The sequence below is a fragment of the Hyperoodon ampullatus genome, assembly GCF_949752795.1.
Source record: "Hyperoodon ampullatus genome assembly, chromosome: 3".
In the NCBI taxonomy this organism is placed as follows: domain Eukaryota; kingdom Metazoa; phylum Chordata; class Mammalia; order Artiodactyla; family Ziphiidae; genus Hyperoodon; species Hyperoodon ampullatus.
Window position 1 is genome coordinate 171889742 of NC_136916.1, and position 16216 is coordinate 171905957.

At 51.1% G+C, this 16216-nt stretch overlaps 1 protein-coding gene across 1 annotated transcript; it reads left to right on the forward strand.

The window, feature by feature from the left end:
* Window positions 1-227: 227 nt before the first annotated feature.
* On the forward strand, window positions 228-4595 carry BDKRB2 (bradykinin receptor B2; the record flags this gene model as incomplete). The annotated part of the gene is made up of 2 exons (XM_079700133.1): window positions 228-277; window positions 3506-4595. 2 exons carry the CDS (start codon window positions 228-230, stop codon window positions 4593-4595), a joined length of 1140 nt encoding a protein of 379 aa, XP_079556259.1.
* Between the last annotated feature and the right edge of the window lie 11621 nt (window positions 4596-16216).

Consider the following 16216-nt stretch of genomic DNA (forward strand, 5'->3'; position numbering starts at 1 on the left):
AGACACTGTGCCTGTTCTCACATTACGTCCTGGCACCCAGTGTATGATGGATGCTTAATAAATATTTGTTAAGTGAAGGCCTCCATTTCTCTTCCCTAGTGGAGAATGCGTGTGTTTTATGGTCCCCAGTCCCACCACCTAACTGTCTTTTCTCCTCCAGTCAGCCTGGGCAGGCCGTTACTCAGGTCCCCCTCTGAGTCCAAGTGTTCTCTGCCTGGAAGAGATCAATGATCCAATCTGTTCATGAGGATGCTGTGCCCACCACTGCCTCTTTCAGCTGAGTCAGAGGGGTTCCTCGATTTACTATTTATGGGGCAGAGGGGAGGGCACAAGCTGGAGAACACCTAGGAGAGCACGCCCTTCCCCTCCGGGCCAACACTTGAAGCAACAGGCAATGGTAACCCAAAGACAAAAGTTCTCAAGGGCTGGTGAGGCTGGTGTTCCAATCCCCAAAGGCCTGTCGGGGGCAGAGGGAGTGGATTTTTCTGTTTGAGGGAGGGGAGTGCAGGAGGAGAAGCACACATTACACAGATGGTCACGTGTGAATGACCCCAGGTGAACGTGAAAAGAAAGAGATTGAAATTCTGAAGTCAACACAAGAAATCAGACAGAGATGTGGCATGTCTCCAATGGAGATGGGACGTCTCCAGCACAAGGCTGACCTCTGGGGAAGGTCTGAACACTCTCAAGAGATAATGTAGGGGGAATTGACCCCGAGTGGAAGCAGAGGAAAGGGAGAGTCAGTCCTGAGGGGGGCAGGGTTAGGAAGACAAAGGGGAGCTGGGCCCAGCCGGGCCTCTAGGTCCTGTGTCAGGTGTGACCTACTATGGACATGACCAGATGGCCATCTCAGCTGGGGCCATGGAACACGGGCCCTCTAACTCCTGGTCAAGCACTCCCCAGGCCACCTTCTAACGATCCTGTGGCTTCTCAGAGCCAGGTATGGGCCAGGTGCCATCCCGTTGGCTAGGGACTACCTTGTGGGGGAAATTAACAAGCAGCATGTGGTGTGACACTTGAGTGTCTAGAGAGCTGGACCATGAGAGACAGCACCCCAGGTCTGGGGCGCTAAGGAAACAAGTATTTTGTACCTGCAGAAATTGGGCCAAAGCCTGGACCAAGGGGACCGTGTAGGGGAGGTCTTACCTTCAGAGGCTCTGCAGAGAAGCCTGCCAGTTTCCATGGGTCAGGAATTTATGGTCCAGTGGGGATGGCTTGTCTCTATTCTGTGATGTCTGGGGCCTCAGCTGGAAGACTCACAGGCCGAGGGAACAGAATCTAACCGAAGGCTTCACTGGGGCCAGAGGATCCATGACCAAGGTGGCAAGTCGGTTCCTCTCCATGGAGCCTCTCCATGTGGCTGCTTGAGTGTCCTCACAACATGGCAGCTAGCCTCCCCCTGAGTAAGCAGCCCAAGAAGCCAAGGAGGAAGCTGTAAAGCCTCTTATGCCTCCATCTTGGATGTCACACACTGTCACTGTCGCCATGGGTGGGAAGCAAGTCACTAAGTCTGGCCACATTCACTGGAAGAGGACTTAGACTCCACCCTTTGAAAGGAGGAGTATCGAAGAATGTGTGGACATATTAAAACCACCATCCACTAGGAGGGCCTTTCCAGAGCGTATTTCCAATAGGGACAAAGCCTCACTTTCTCAGCACCCACTGAAGACTGCCCTTATCCCCTTATTCAACCCCATCACTTGCCACTTCCCACCTCCCCATCCAACATCTAGTCCACCTGCCAGAACACACCAGCGGCTTCCCCACTCCGGTGCCTCTGCTCAAGCTGCTCCTTCTGCCTGATCTGCCCTCCCTCCTTCTTGGCCCCTGTTGACATACTCTTCATCCTCTGAGACCCAGCTCCGGAGTTACCCCCAACCTCCTCCCCCCACATCTGTGTCCCTTGCCTCTCCTCCCACCCCTCGGCACTCATCGCGCACACTGGGTCGCAGGTGTTGGGAGCCTGGGCAGGGCAGGAGACGTGTGGTGTTCCCCTCTGGGTCCCTAGAGCCAAGGTGGAGCTCAGCACAGAGGAGATGCTCAAGAAACATTGAAAGATAAATTGCATCAATGAATGAGTTCATCCCACATCTCCAGTCTAGCCCCTCAAAGCCAGCCAGCTGCTCCAGGACATTTTCTGGGAAATCCCAGAGACAATCAGCAGATTCTTTCCCATGATCTATTGCTCAGCTCCTCCCCCACGAGCCTACCCAACAATCAATTGCCCAGGAAGAGCCCCTCCACCTCCACCTTCCTTCATCCACCCCACAGAGCACTAGGAAAGTGCCCAATTAGTCCTGCCCTTTGCATTGTGCTTTTAGTTTTTCAATGTGTCTTCATACCTGCTCTTTGATTAAACCTTGCAAGAGCCATGCAAGGCAAGCCAGGGAGAGAGCAAGACTCTATGACAATAAGGTGGAAGCTCAGAAAGGTCAAGCAATTTACCCAAGACAACACAGCTAGGGTTGGAGCCAATGTCTATCAAAACCCCATGCCTATTTGCTGAAGTCGGAGAGGAACTTCCAGAAAATGAACTGCCCCCCTGGTCTGAGTCTCACCGCTGGTCTGAGTCTCAGAGTGAAAGAGGAGCCAGTGGGTTAATGATGAAATCACCAATATAAGAGCAAGAATCTGCCAACAGTGGTGCTGGAGTTTGACATTGGTTATTTTAATAAGTTCGCAAAAAACAGGTAATTATTCATGTTTACTGAATCAAGTGCAGTGCTTGGGGCTTTCTGCACCTTGTCTCAGGTCCCCACCACAACCCTGAGAAGATTTTGTTATTCCCATTTTACAAGGTAGAACATTAAGGTTCAGAGAGGTTCATTAACTTACCCAAGGTCACACAACTAATGAATGAGTCAGGACTGAACCCAGAGGACTGTCTGGCTCCAAAGCCCCTTCCCCTCCCTTTTCATCAAGCAACCTCTGCTCATCATCAGTGCTCCACTGACGGAAGGTACGGAAGCATGATGCTGCCCTCTGCCGGAAGGAGACAGGGAGTGGGCAGGTGGACAGTGGTCTCCAAGCCAGGCTGGGATCTCCCTGTCTGACATGATATCACTTTTCTCTTCTAATAAATTGCTCACCCATGGCCAGGCCACAGGAGGCTGAAAGAGACCAGAGCCCCTGGGGGGGAGGGGTGGCCCTGTGATAAGGAAGGAATGTGCTGTGTATCCTCCCATCATGGAAGCTTCGAGGAGGTCCAGGGTCTAACACTCATGCTTGTTAGTCTGGGTGATGGATGCTGGTCAAGTACACATCCCAATGGAGCCTGGAGGCGAAGAACAGGAGCTCTCAGTTTAAGCCCAAGGAGCAGAGACGCCTTTCTAAGACCCTGGGGACACAGGTGTGCCTGAACTGCCTCTGAACACCGCACAGACAGGGTCTGAGTCTCACCCCTGACTTTGCCTTCTGGAAGCATCCCCCTCTCCTTCTGCATCAGTTGTTTCTCCTTTCTCTTGTGACCCTGAGGTGTAACTGCCTCTTTTCCACTTTCCTGCAGCGCCAAAATGTTCAACGTCACCTCGCAAGTCCTTGAACCTGCTCTCAACGGGACCCCTCCCCAGAGCAGCAGCTGTGTCGACTCCGACTGGTGGAGCTGGCTGAACACCATCCAGTCCCCCTTCCTCTGGGTCCTCTTCATACTGGCAGCTCTCGAGAACGCCTTCGTCCTCAGCGTCTTCTGCTTGCACAGGAGCCGCTGCACGGTGGCGGAGGTCTACCTGGGCAACCTGGCCGCGGCCGACCTGCTCCTGGCCTGCGGGCTGCCCTTCTGGGCCATCACCATCGCCAACAACTTCGACTGGCTCTTTGGGGAAGTTCTCTGCCGCGTGGTGAGCACCGTGCTCTACATGAATCTCTACAGCAGCATCTGCTTCCTCATGCTGGTGAGCATTGACCGCTACCTGGCCCTGGTGAAGACCATGTCCATGGGCCGGATGCGTGGGGTGCGCTGGGCCAGGCTCTACAGCCTGGTGATCTGGGGCTGCACGCTCTTCCTGAGCTTGCCCATGCTGGTCTTCCGGACCATGCAGGAGTACAGGGCCGAGGGCCACAACGTCACCGCCTGCATCATCATCTACCCGTCCCGCAGCTGGGAGGTCTTCACCAACAGCCTCCTGAACTCCGTGGGCTTCCTGCTGCCCCTGAGCGTCATCACCTTCTGCACCGTGCACATCATGCGCGTGCTGCGCAACAACGAGATGCAGAAGTTCAAGGAGATCCAGACGGAGAGGAAAGCCACCGTGCTGGTCCTGGCCGTGCTGCTACTGTTCATCGTTTGCTGGCTGCCCTTCCAGATCAGCACCTTCCTGGACACGCTGCAGCGCCTCGACGTCCTCTCCAGCTGCTGGGACGAGCACGTGGTCGACGTCTTCACGCAGATCGCGTCCTACGTGGCCTATAGCAACAGCTGCCTCAACCCGCTGGTGTACGTGATCGTGGGCAAGAGCTTCCGCAAGAAGTCGCGGGAGGTGTACGGGCGGCTGTGCTGGCAGGGGGGCTGCGGGGCGGAGCCCAGCCAGACGGAGAACTCCATGGGCACGCTGAGGACCTCCCTCTCAGTGGAACGCCAGATTCACAAACTGTCGTAGTGGGTGGGAAGCAGCCGGTGAGCACTTGTCACCAGGGCTACTAACGCGGGTGACGATTGTTGCTCAGTGATTCTCAGGCTGTGCCCCAGGAGGAATGGAAGGAATCCCAAGTGTGACCTTGGACAGTGAGTCGGTGTCTCCAGTAAATTCCTTCCCGGCTCAAGTTGCAGATAACAAGGCTGTGAGGTTGGAGTGATCTGGTACACAGCCAAGGGCTCCAGAAACACAAGAGTATTCTTGTTCTTATTTGCTGCCACCTCTAGACCAGTCTGCTGCTTCCCAGGAGTGGAGGGAGCCTGGGGGCAGGGACAGGAGTGACCGAGCTTCCCTCCCATGTGGTGTCCCACCTTGCCCCAGCATGACAGCTCAGATCTCCGGAAATGCCAGCCAGCTTTGGTGCAGCTGCTGAGTGCCCACGCAGGGCTCGGCTGAAGTTTTGCCTTGGGTTTCTTTAATCCACTCAGCTAGGACTTTGGAGGATGATTTCTCAGGTTAATGAAGGTTAAACTCTGAGAGATCCATGGTGTGAACCCGGAGACCAGGATTCTTTCATTCCCGTCATGGAAAGACAAGTGGTCTGTGCCAAAGAAGAACCCAATAAGCACTTATCCAGCACTTGCTGTATATGCAGCCTTGAGCACTGTGGGTAAGAGAAGAAAAAGAAAGTACAGTCTCTGTCTTGAAGGAACTTGCAGACTCATGTGGGGATAAGGCAGCACCTGCAGCCACCAGAAGGCTGCTCTAGACATGGTCAAGCAAGGCACAGTGGGCGGGGCAGCGCAGAGGGATGAGGAGAGGCCGCCCCAGCTCAGCCTGTAACTAGTTGCACGTGGCTGTGTCCCTGCCTCGGTTTCCTCCTCTGTAACACGAGGCTGTTGGGGGATTAAAGGAGCTAACAGGCATAAAAGCACTTTGACAAGTGAAAGGTGCTATGTAAATGTGAGGCATTATTACGCCCACAGAACAGGAATAAATTTATTATAAGGAGAAAGACACAGGTTCAGCAAAAGGGCCGTAGAGGATAATCGGTAGCTAATGGTGTGGTGTAAAGCACCCATCAGTGTCTGACACATACTAGGTGCTCAGTGTTAGCTCCCTTCCACCACCTGTCCTTCGCATCAACGTGCACACACACACACACACACGCGCGAGCACGCGCACACACAAGCATCTTCAGTGGAGGTGGGAGAACGCCCTCCCCAACCCGTAGATCATTTGCCCAAAGAAGCAGCTGCAGAGGGGTCCGCGGCTCTGCCTCCTGTGGGCGGGGCAGGGGCGGGTCGTTGTGCCGAAGGGCGGTGTGCGCAGTGACGGACGGGGCGGAAAGCCGGTACCAGGTGTCAGGCAGGATGAAGCTGGACCAGCATCCTTGGCCAGAGGCTTAAGACACAGCCCTAGCCCCAAGCCCGAGGTCCTCCAGGCAGAATTCGTTTCTTCTTTTTCTACACGTTTTATAATCTGCCTTCTGTGGCCGGCCCACGTGGAGATAACGGAGAACGCACCGCCCAGGCGCCAACATCAAGCCCTCAGAGTCAAGGCAGGGAGGCACGCTCAGTGGCAGTGGAGTTCGGGACGCGTAATGCAGGCAGCGCCCTGGAAGCACTCACTCGATCAGTAAATGGGTGATTTGTTAGCGGGCTGTCTCTCTGGAGAGGATAGAACCTGGGGGACCAGGAGGATTTAGATGGCAAAGAGCCCATAAATACTGCCCAATCCAGCTCTGGATTTTAAAAGAAAAAGAGTCACAGAAGATTCTTCCCCATCCCAGCCTTTGTTTTGTGCTGCTCATACCCCGCTGCCCAAATAAACATACACACTTCTAGCTGGAGAAAGAAAACAGAGGAAATAAGAAATAGGAACCATTTAGCATTAGAAAGAAGCAGGAACCATTTAGTATTAGAATGAAGTTAAAGCATGTGCATATTGTGAGTGAGGTAACACAAAAGGAGGCTGGGCTTTGGAATGTGTACCACTGATTCATCAGTGGGTGTGTATGGTCTGAAGGTCTCCTATGAGCAGAGCCGCATCACAGCCCTGGGCCCCTAATGGTCATTTAGGGTCCACCCGTGGGCTAAGGAGCAATCGGTCTGTGGGAAGGGAGCTGCCCCGTGGGTTGTGTTGCTACCATGATAAAGAACATCTGTCCTGTGAAAGGTCCAAAGAGCTACTACATTGTAAAGAGGAAGCATTTCGCAAACAAGGAGAAATGGATGAACCGCATAAACATGTGTTTTTGTCCAGCATAATAAAGGGATGAGGCATTTTTGCGCAGTTCTTTCATTTGTTACAACTCCCGAAAATCTGAGTCTTGTCACAGACACTGCCGTGGCGGTTAGAAGTCTTTGGGCTGGGGGTTCCACTTATTTCCACTCAACCTACTTTAGGGCTTCTGTAAGTCAGTGGTGTCCAAGCTATTGTAATTGTGTATCCATATAAGTAAAAAAATGTTGATTATATGTACCCAATACGTACACTTATTTACATGTATTAAAAGGTACATTCTAAAATATACTCAAGTACAATCTAAGAAATTTCAACAGGGTTTGAATATTTTCTCCCATCCCATATTCCTACACTGGTGACTCATTACCAAGCACCCATCAGGTGCGCATGAGGCCCCATGAGGCCCTAGAATCATAAGGATGATTGTAATTCAATCATCCATGCATGTGATATATATCTATTAGGCGCCTTCCATTTGACAAGGTCTAGATCAGACAGTTGTCTAACTACAGCTTGCATACTACCAGTGACGGGGAACTCACTACCCACTCCATTTTGAGGTCCCTTCATTATTCATGCATTCATTCACTCATTCATTTATTTAAAAAACTTGCTTTCTGTGTCTACAGAAATGACACTGCTCTGTCTCCGCATCCATCAATCCATGCTAGAAACCTGGGGCTCATGGTAAAGAGGAATAACCTTCTCTGTTCTTCCTTACACCTAGTGAATCAGCACCTCTTTTACATTCCACCTAAGTATTTCCTGGACCTATCTGCTTCTTTCTATGTCTAATCATCATCTCTTATTGGTCTCCCCATCTCTGATATTAACTGCCACCATCTCCCAATTCATATTCTCCACTCTTCAGCCAATGACGTCTTTTAAGAAGGCAAAGACAATGATAGGGAAGCTATACATGTAAAGAACATGTAAAGAACAGCGTTTAAGAGCCAAGGCTTTGGGATCAGGCAGACCTGGATTCCAGTTCTGCTTCTGGCTCAGACTCATTTGCTGTGTGGTTTTGGGCATCTCAGTTATCCTTTCTGAGTCTACATTCCCTCATCTGTAAAATGAGGATAGTAATGGCATCCACATCATAGAACTGTTAGCAGACTTAGTGCATGAAAGTGCTTGCTTTTGAACTTCTGGCCTCCTGCACCATGAGAGAATACATTTCTGTTCCTTTAAGCCACCCTGTCTGTGGTACTTTGATCTGGCCGCTCTAGGAGACGAATACAGATGTTTTAACAATTCTGAGTGCGTGCTCACCCACCAGGTGCCCGTCACAGTCCACACACACTCCTTCCCCCAACAATGGAGGAGGGAACCAGACACTTTCTTCAGGTCTCCTGGGGTTTCGAGATGCTAGTTGGTGATAGAAGGTGTCCTAAGAAAGAATGGGATACACCATCTTACAGAATTTTAGAGATTTCTTCACAGGGAAGATACTGAGGCCTCTCTCATGGTAACATAGCGTGCTGGGGGCTGCCCAGGCCCGTACAGTGTGTGCACCACAGGCCTCGACACACCGTGTCTACTGACCCAGGGCCAGGGCTGCCCTGTTTCTCTCCTTCCCCCTAAGGCAGGCCAGTTCCAGGAGTCTCAGACTGGGTTAAGAAGAGGCCACAGGGCCCAGCTCCCAGCTTCCTGACAGCTTCACCACCAAGCCCACCTTGGTGGGACGTTGTTTATAAACAACCCTGAAAAATGGCCCAAGACGGAGCTCTGAGGCTCCTCTGGACGCCCCCCTCCACGCTGAGTCACCGCACGGCCCACTCAGGGCAGTCAAGTACGCCTGCCTATTCCTCTCCCCAGTCCTGGCCAAGGCAGAGGACAGCTTACGTAACCCTGCTGTGCTCACGCTACCACCGCCTTGTGCAACGGCCAAGTGATGAAACCAGAGCAGCTCCCGCTGGCTGCCGACGAAGGGCCTGCTACATCGCCATCTCACCTGATCCCCAAACTCGGAGAAGAGGCCCACTTCACAGATTAAGAGACTGGGTCTCCTTGGGGGGCTGGGGGAGAGATAAATTAGGAGTTTGGGATTACATATACACACTACTGTATACAAAATAGATTAAAAAAAACAAGGACCTACTGTATAGCACAGGGGACTATATTCAATATTTTGTAATAATCTATAAGGGAACAGAATCTGAAAAAGAATAGACATATTTATGTGTATAACTGAATCATTTTGTCATACACCTGAAACTCACACAACATTGTAATTTAACTATACTTCAATTTTTAAAAGTGATTTTAAAAATCCAGAAAAAAAATAATGAAGAAACTGAGGCCCCAGGAGATGGTATAAAAAATGGCCCAAGTTCACCCAGCTCAACCGTGATGGAGCTGGGATTTAAACCCCCGTGACGTGGTTCCTCGGCCAGACCTGCCCACCCTGGCTTCCGCATCAGACCTCAAGGACCAGGGTCTTGCTTTGGAATCAGATTCTTTCACAAAGTACCAGCCCCCTTGAGGAAGACAAAGCAGTGAGACCCCCGACAGCTTGACAACTGAATGGCCTTCTGGACTAGTCCGACCCCTCCCCCTCGGCCTCCAGCTGGAAGAAGAGAACCTCTCATTTGGCAACCCCTCCCCACTCCATTAGTTGCCCAAATTCTTTTCTTCCACTCAGTCCTGACCTCATTTTCTTCTAGAGCTGCAGGGCTCCCCTTCCAATGTTTAAGCTCTTTTTTTTTTTTTTTTTTTTTTTTGCGGTACGCGGGCCTCTCACTGTTGCGGCCTCTCCCGTTGCGGAGCACAGGCTCCGGACGCGCAGGCTCAGCGGCCATGGCTCACGGGCCCAGCTGCTCCGCGGCACGTGGGATCTTCCCGGACCGGGGCACAAACCCATGTCCCCTGCATCGGCAGGCGGACTCTCAACCACTGCGCCACCAGGGAAGCCCTAAGCTCTTTTGATGCCATTATTTCCTTCTGCAGAGTTTCCGAAAGTTTCTCAAAAAACAAAAACAAAAACAACAAAAGAAGAGTCTGGCTCCTGATTGTTTACAAGAGTCTGAGAGGGCTTGGCGCAGTGGTTGAGAGTCCGCCTGCCGATGCAGGGGACGCGGGTTCGTGCCCCGGTCCGGGAAGATCCCACATGCCGCGGAGCAGCTGGGCCCGTGGGCCATGGCCGCTGAGCCTGCGCGTCCGGAGCCTGTGCTCCGCAACGGGAGAGGCCACAACGGGGAGAGGCCTGCGTACCGCAAAAAAAAAAAAAAAGAGTCTGAGAAATGCAACTACTACATCTTTCTTGTGGGGCTGCATAGATGCATACTGAAGGCCCTGGGAAGACCTGCAGGCAAGAGGCCAGTCCACTCTGCTTTGTCCAATGCAGGGCTTTGTCTAACCCATGGGCTCCCGGACTTGATGGGCACAGAACCTGGTCTTCACTGCCTACTCCTGCCTACTCTGCTTGCCCAGTGTCTCCTTCTCCACCTGAAGCTGAAATGTTGGAATTCCTCAGGCTTCAGTCCTAAGTCCTCTTCTCATCTCTCTACAGGGCCCACCTAACTAATCCCAGCCAGGGTCATTACTCTAAATATCATCTGTGATGCTTAGTCTTGTGTCAACGTGCCTGGGCTCCAGCACCCAGTTATTTAATCAAACACAAATCTAGGTGCTGCTGTGAAGGTATTCTGTGGATGTGGTAAACATCTCCTATCGATGGACTTTAAGTAAAAGAGATCATCCTCGATCATGTGGGTGGGCCTCCTCCAAGCAGTGGGAAGGCCTTAGGAGCGCAAACTGTGGTTTCTTGAAAAAGCAGAAATTCTGCCCCAAGACTGGAGCTTCAGCTCCTGCTTGAGTTTCCAGTCTGCTGACCTGACCTACAGATTTTGGACTTGTCAACCCCTACAATGATGTGAGCCAATTCCTTGAGATAAATCCATAGATAGATAGATAGATAGATAGGTATGATAGATGATAGATAGACAGATATGATAGATAGATGATTGATAGATAGATGATAGATAGATAAATGATAGATGATAGATAGATGATAGATGATAGATAGATGACAGATAGATGATAGATAGATGATAGATGATAGATAGATGATAGATAGATGATAGATAGATAGATAATAGATTAAGAGATAGATAGATGATAGATGATAGAGAGATGATCGATAGATAATAGATGATAGATAATGATAGATAGATGATAGATAGATAGATGGATCATAGATAGATAGATAAATAGATGATAGATAGGTGATAGATAGATAGATAGATAGACAGATAGATGATAGATAGATCCTATTGGTTCTACTTCTCTGGAGAGCCCTGACTGATACACATGTATGCCAACAACTCTCTTCTGAAAAATCTGCTCTGATCTAAATGCCTACTGGAAAGCCACTTAGGTATTTCACATGCATCTCCAACTTAAGTCCAAAACCAGACTTTCTGATTCTCTTTTTAAGAAACATATTCCTCCTTTCATCTCCCCCATCTCGGTAAATGGTACCACCCAGTTACCCCTACAAAAATCTGTGATGCTTCCCTCTGCCCCTGCACCACGAGGCACCCCTGGTCCTACCTCCAAACAGTATCTCAGACCCATCCCCATCTCTGGCTCCTCTTCCCGCCTTGAACCCTTCCAGCCCATCTGCCACACAAGAGCTAGGGTGACCTTTCTAAATGTTTAAAACCCTTTGGTGGCTTCCTATTTCTGGTCGATGTGCCATCCAGATGCTCCTCAGGGAATGAGGGATCTGCTACCCCAGCTGCCAGGGAAGCTGCCGGCAGATAGTGCTTACCTTAAGCGCTGCTTCACCCAAGGTCATGCCGTCTTCCAGGGCATCCTTCATCCAGTGGCTGAGAGAAGGTAGGAAGCCCAGCCCTCTTGCCCTGACTCAGACAGCTTTGAAGCGTCATCCCATCCAGGAATTTTCACAGGTCTTCGGAAGCTTCTCTTAAGACGACGCTGCAGCTCAGTTCTCCCTTTGCCCGATCCTTCCTTCCTTTCACTCTCACAGGTCCTGATCCCTTGGACCTCCTGCACCCTGCGATGCCACTGGACATGGGAAGCTCCAAACTCCATCAGCCGCTGTCCCAGGCTCTGTCTGGTCTGGCCCTGCCCAGCGTCCACCTCCTCTCCAGCCCTTCCACCTTCTGTGTTAGCTTCTTCAGTTCCTCAAGCAGATGGAGCTGTCACAGCCTCAGGGCCCTTGTTTATGCTGTTCCCCCTGGCTGCACTAAGCTCCTCCGGCTCTGCAATTGGTTTCTCCTGTTGCTCCCAGTTTTCCCTCTGCCTCCCTGACCTCCCTCAGTACAAGTCCTCACACCCTCTCTGTTTCGTGGAGCACTGCATCCTGAGCTGTTTCTTCATAGAACGCACCACAATTACAATCACAGTTGGTTTTCTCTGTTTGCTTGTCTGTCAAGGGTGACCCTGAGTCTTACAGGAAAGGTGAAAGTTATCTTCCACATTCAGTTCCCCTGTACCCAGAGTTTGCAGCTCAAAGAAGCATCCCCCATCATGGGGGCCAACATGACCTATGTTAAAGACAAATGCTCACAGCATCAATTCCATCTCCATTAAATACATCATATGAGAACTACTGGTTTCAAAGGAAGAGGAATTTTACTTCATGATCCCATTTTTTTGCAGTACATGTGGGCCAGTTAGGCATCTAGGCTGACTAGAAAATGGGTACTTTCTCCTAGATTACACAGAGAAAAGTCATAAAACTGGGAAAAGCTACATCAATGTATATAAACATTCATCTTACCCTGTGAACATATGTATAAAGTGATATTGACAGTTTCCATGCATGTGTATGATCTTCAGAACGGCTCTCAAAGCAGGGCATGATCTCAGATAAAGAAATCGAGGGTCAGAGCATTCCCAAGATTGTGTGGGTCACACAGCTCCCTTCCAGGAGTATTGCAGGTGGACGGCCTCCCCCTCTGTACCCACTCTCTCAGATCTGAAACTGTTTAATTCCCTTTCCTGCGCCAAACCAAGAGCCTTTGGGGGCACACCTGCACAGGGCCTGCCCCAGGGTAGGAGCTATGTGATCTCACATAAAGAATGACTAAATGGGGCGGGGTGGGGGAACGGCTAGAACCTGGGCTTTCTGACTCCAAGTTCCAAGTGAGTGTTCCACAAACACATCTGTGCACATGTGTGTTTATGGTATGCATGTGGGTCCTTCCATCTACAATGTTTTTCTCAGCTTGCCTGCCTTCCAAACTCCTATTCGTCTCTCAAAACCCCACTCAAATATCCTTCCACCATGAATCTTTCCCAACTCTGCCTTGAGCAGAATTAAATCCTCTCAGTCTTGACACTCAGACAGAACCTTGGCACTTCATTGCCACTTTGCATTCCACAAAGTATAGTCACTGGATGTCTGCCTGAGCTGCTCAAGGGGACAGCATTCACCTTTGTCCCTCCAGCGCCCACACAGGACCTGGCACCCACAAGGGGTTTGGGACATGCATGTTGATACAGAGACAAGCTGTTGATATTCTTGTATATAAATAAATAGAATTATGAAGTCATTCAGCAAATATTTATTAAGCATGTGAGCCCTGTTGTAGGAGCTGGGAACATGACTCTAATCAAAAGAGATAAACCCTTTGCCCGGTGCAGCCCACATTCTGCTGGGAGAGACAGGAAGTAAAAGATAAACGGATGAACGTATCCAGGTGATGATAACGGCTGTAACAAACAGTGAAACTGGGCAAGCGGAGGAAAGGCTATTTCAGGGGAAGGCTCTCTGATAAGGGGGGGATGTGTGGGGACCAGAAGGACCTGAGGGAGTGAGCGTGCAGGTCCCTATGGGAAGGGCGCTCCAGGCAGAGAGAATGGCCAGTGCAAAGGCCCTGAGGTAGGAGACAACACGGCTTGTTCAAAAGAGAGCGAGGAGGCCAGGGAACAGGCGGAGAGAGTGAGAGAGATGCTCAGAAAGGCATCAGGGGGTGGGGCACTGTGGCCTTGAGGGCCACTGTCAAATCTTAGTGTCCTCCTGGGCCCGAGACAGGACATGCCATGATCTGACTTAGGCTGTAGAACACCGAGGAACATAGCTGGTGATCCTCTGGCAGACCCCTTCTGAGTGTTGCCCCTGGGGGGGTATTTCCTGAGGGCCAGCCTGTGCCAGGCTCCAGGATGTGTTAGCTCATGGGATCCTCCCAGCTTCCCTAAGAGGCGGTTTCTAGTGAGCACACTACCCACCTGAGAAAACCTGATCTCCCAGAGCAAGGCCAACGTGGGGATGGAGAGTTTTCTGTGGACTTTCTTAAACTTTCGTGGTCCATGGAACCCCTGTCCCAGCGGAGTTTTCTCTGCAGAGTGACAGGCCCCAAGAACCCTTGGCTTCTCAACGGCCATGTACTCAGGCCAGGGCAGCGCCTGCGCCGCCTGAATACCCAGGACACACTCAAGTTGGCAGCTGTCTCCCTGTTGATCTCTGGGTCTTTGCGCTTTGTTAAACCTACATGGAGGAGTTTATTTTTATCTCCCTGACGTCATGACCCCTTCCTCCAGCCCTGCCCCGCCCTGCCCCCTTTGTGCAGCAGCTGTGCGGGGCTCTTCTGCCGTGGCCTTTGCCACACATGGCTGCTCACCTGCCTCATCCACCCGAGCGTGAGCGGCCCAGCACGGATGCTGAGACGTCCTCTCTGCCCCCGGCCCCCAGTTCGCCCCTGGCCCCAGGGAGCTGCTCCCCACGTGTTTGCAGAACAGGAAGAAAAACGCTCAGACCTGTGCTCACAAAGAGCAGAGCTTACAATGGGATGTGAACGATGGATGGACATGAAGCAGAAAGAGAGGACTGGGATGGTGATTTCTAGCGAACGCTCACAGGCCGGTGAGTCCAGATGCATTAGGCCCATGGGACTTCCCTCTCAGCCAGAATGGAAGAACCAGGTAGAGGTGGCTCTGGGTGATACGGCAGGACCGCCAAGGAGTGTGTGAATTCCAGGGGGCGGGGCCATTGAAGTGACAAAATCCAAGTCCTTCCGGAATATTCATCTAGCCCAAGGATAAACTGAAGGGAAAAAAATCAGAAAGCAAGGAGATTGGTTTGGGGTTCTTTGTTGCAGACTTATTTGTTGCATGAGTGTCTAAAACCAAGATGGGAAGGAAGGCTTAGGCAGAGGGGAAGAGCGCTAGCTAGACGGAAACGAAAATGCTGCCTTTCATCCTGGTGGGAAGCCGCCCCGCGGTCGTTTTCTTTCCTTAACTGCGGTGGAGATCCTGAGAGAGACGCCAGCTATTTTAAGGACTGAGCAGGACCCTCACCCCACCCCGCCCCCACACAAGAGGCTAGGCATACAGGTGTCATTCGTAGAGTTGCGCTGGATGAAATATACCAGAGTCTTTGACCTTGAAGAAGCTGCTGGATGTGACTAGGAAGGAGAAGAGACCAAGTGACTCCAGTGCTTCGCGGCTGGAGAGCCGGAAAGTGACCCTGAACGCCAGAGTGGGGACATAACCTCTTCGTCCCCAACTTCCTACAACTCCAGCGCATCCCTTCCTTGAATCTGCATCGAGCACAGTCCGAGCCCACCTGTACCTGCCTGGGATCCCGCTGCGTCAACACTGAGGACAGTTTCCAGGAGGGTCGGTCTGTCCCACCCAGCTGGCCAGGCTGTCCTCTGTTTCTGCGTCTTCCACCAAACGGTCTCTGCTGTAATCATTTTTAATTGGTTAAAATAATCATTTTAAATCTGTTAAAATAATTTTTAACACATTAAAAATCAGTTTTATTAACTAACGTATATTAAGTGCACACACTTAATGAACAAAGTGAGCAAAGCATTTCACAATCCACTGTAGGACCCTCGATCCGAATACAGATTACAGGAATGCGGAAGCATTCTTCTCCTTCTGGTATAATGATCAGAGAACTGTGATTTCTATGGTTCACAAGACGGGGCCTAATGATTTAGTAAACGTGGATGAACATTACTTTTACTACCTCTTAGGGATGGGTTACTATACTTTTCTTGGGTATCTGTGAAGATGTCTTCATTTCAGCCATGTCAACTAATATTTGTGACTTCTATCTGTTGCTTTTATGAATACCTAAGCCCACCTCCCCACAAAGGTCCCAGTGCCCAGGGGACTTCCACCCAGAACAGCTCACACCAGGCCTTTGCCATGTCACTCTCAGCGTCCTCCCACCTTCTCCACGTTCCAGGGATCTGTGGTGCCTTCCTACACGTGGGGTTCCCTCACCCTGCCCTCAGACCCCAGAATTCAGACTCCCACACCCCACAGCCCCAGAGGCAGAAGGAGACCCTCTCCTCCCTGGACCAAGGCCCACTTCCCTTTGCCCATCCCGGAAGGCAGCAGTGGGAGCATCCATTTTCTTCAGAGACCTTTCCATTCCACCACAGGGTGGGGCTCCGCAAGGCCTTGGCAGGGCT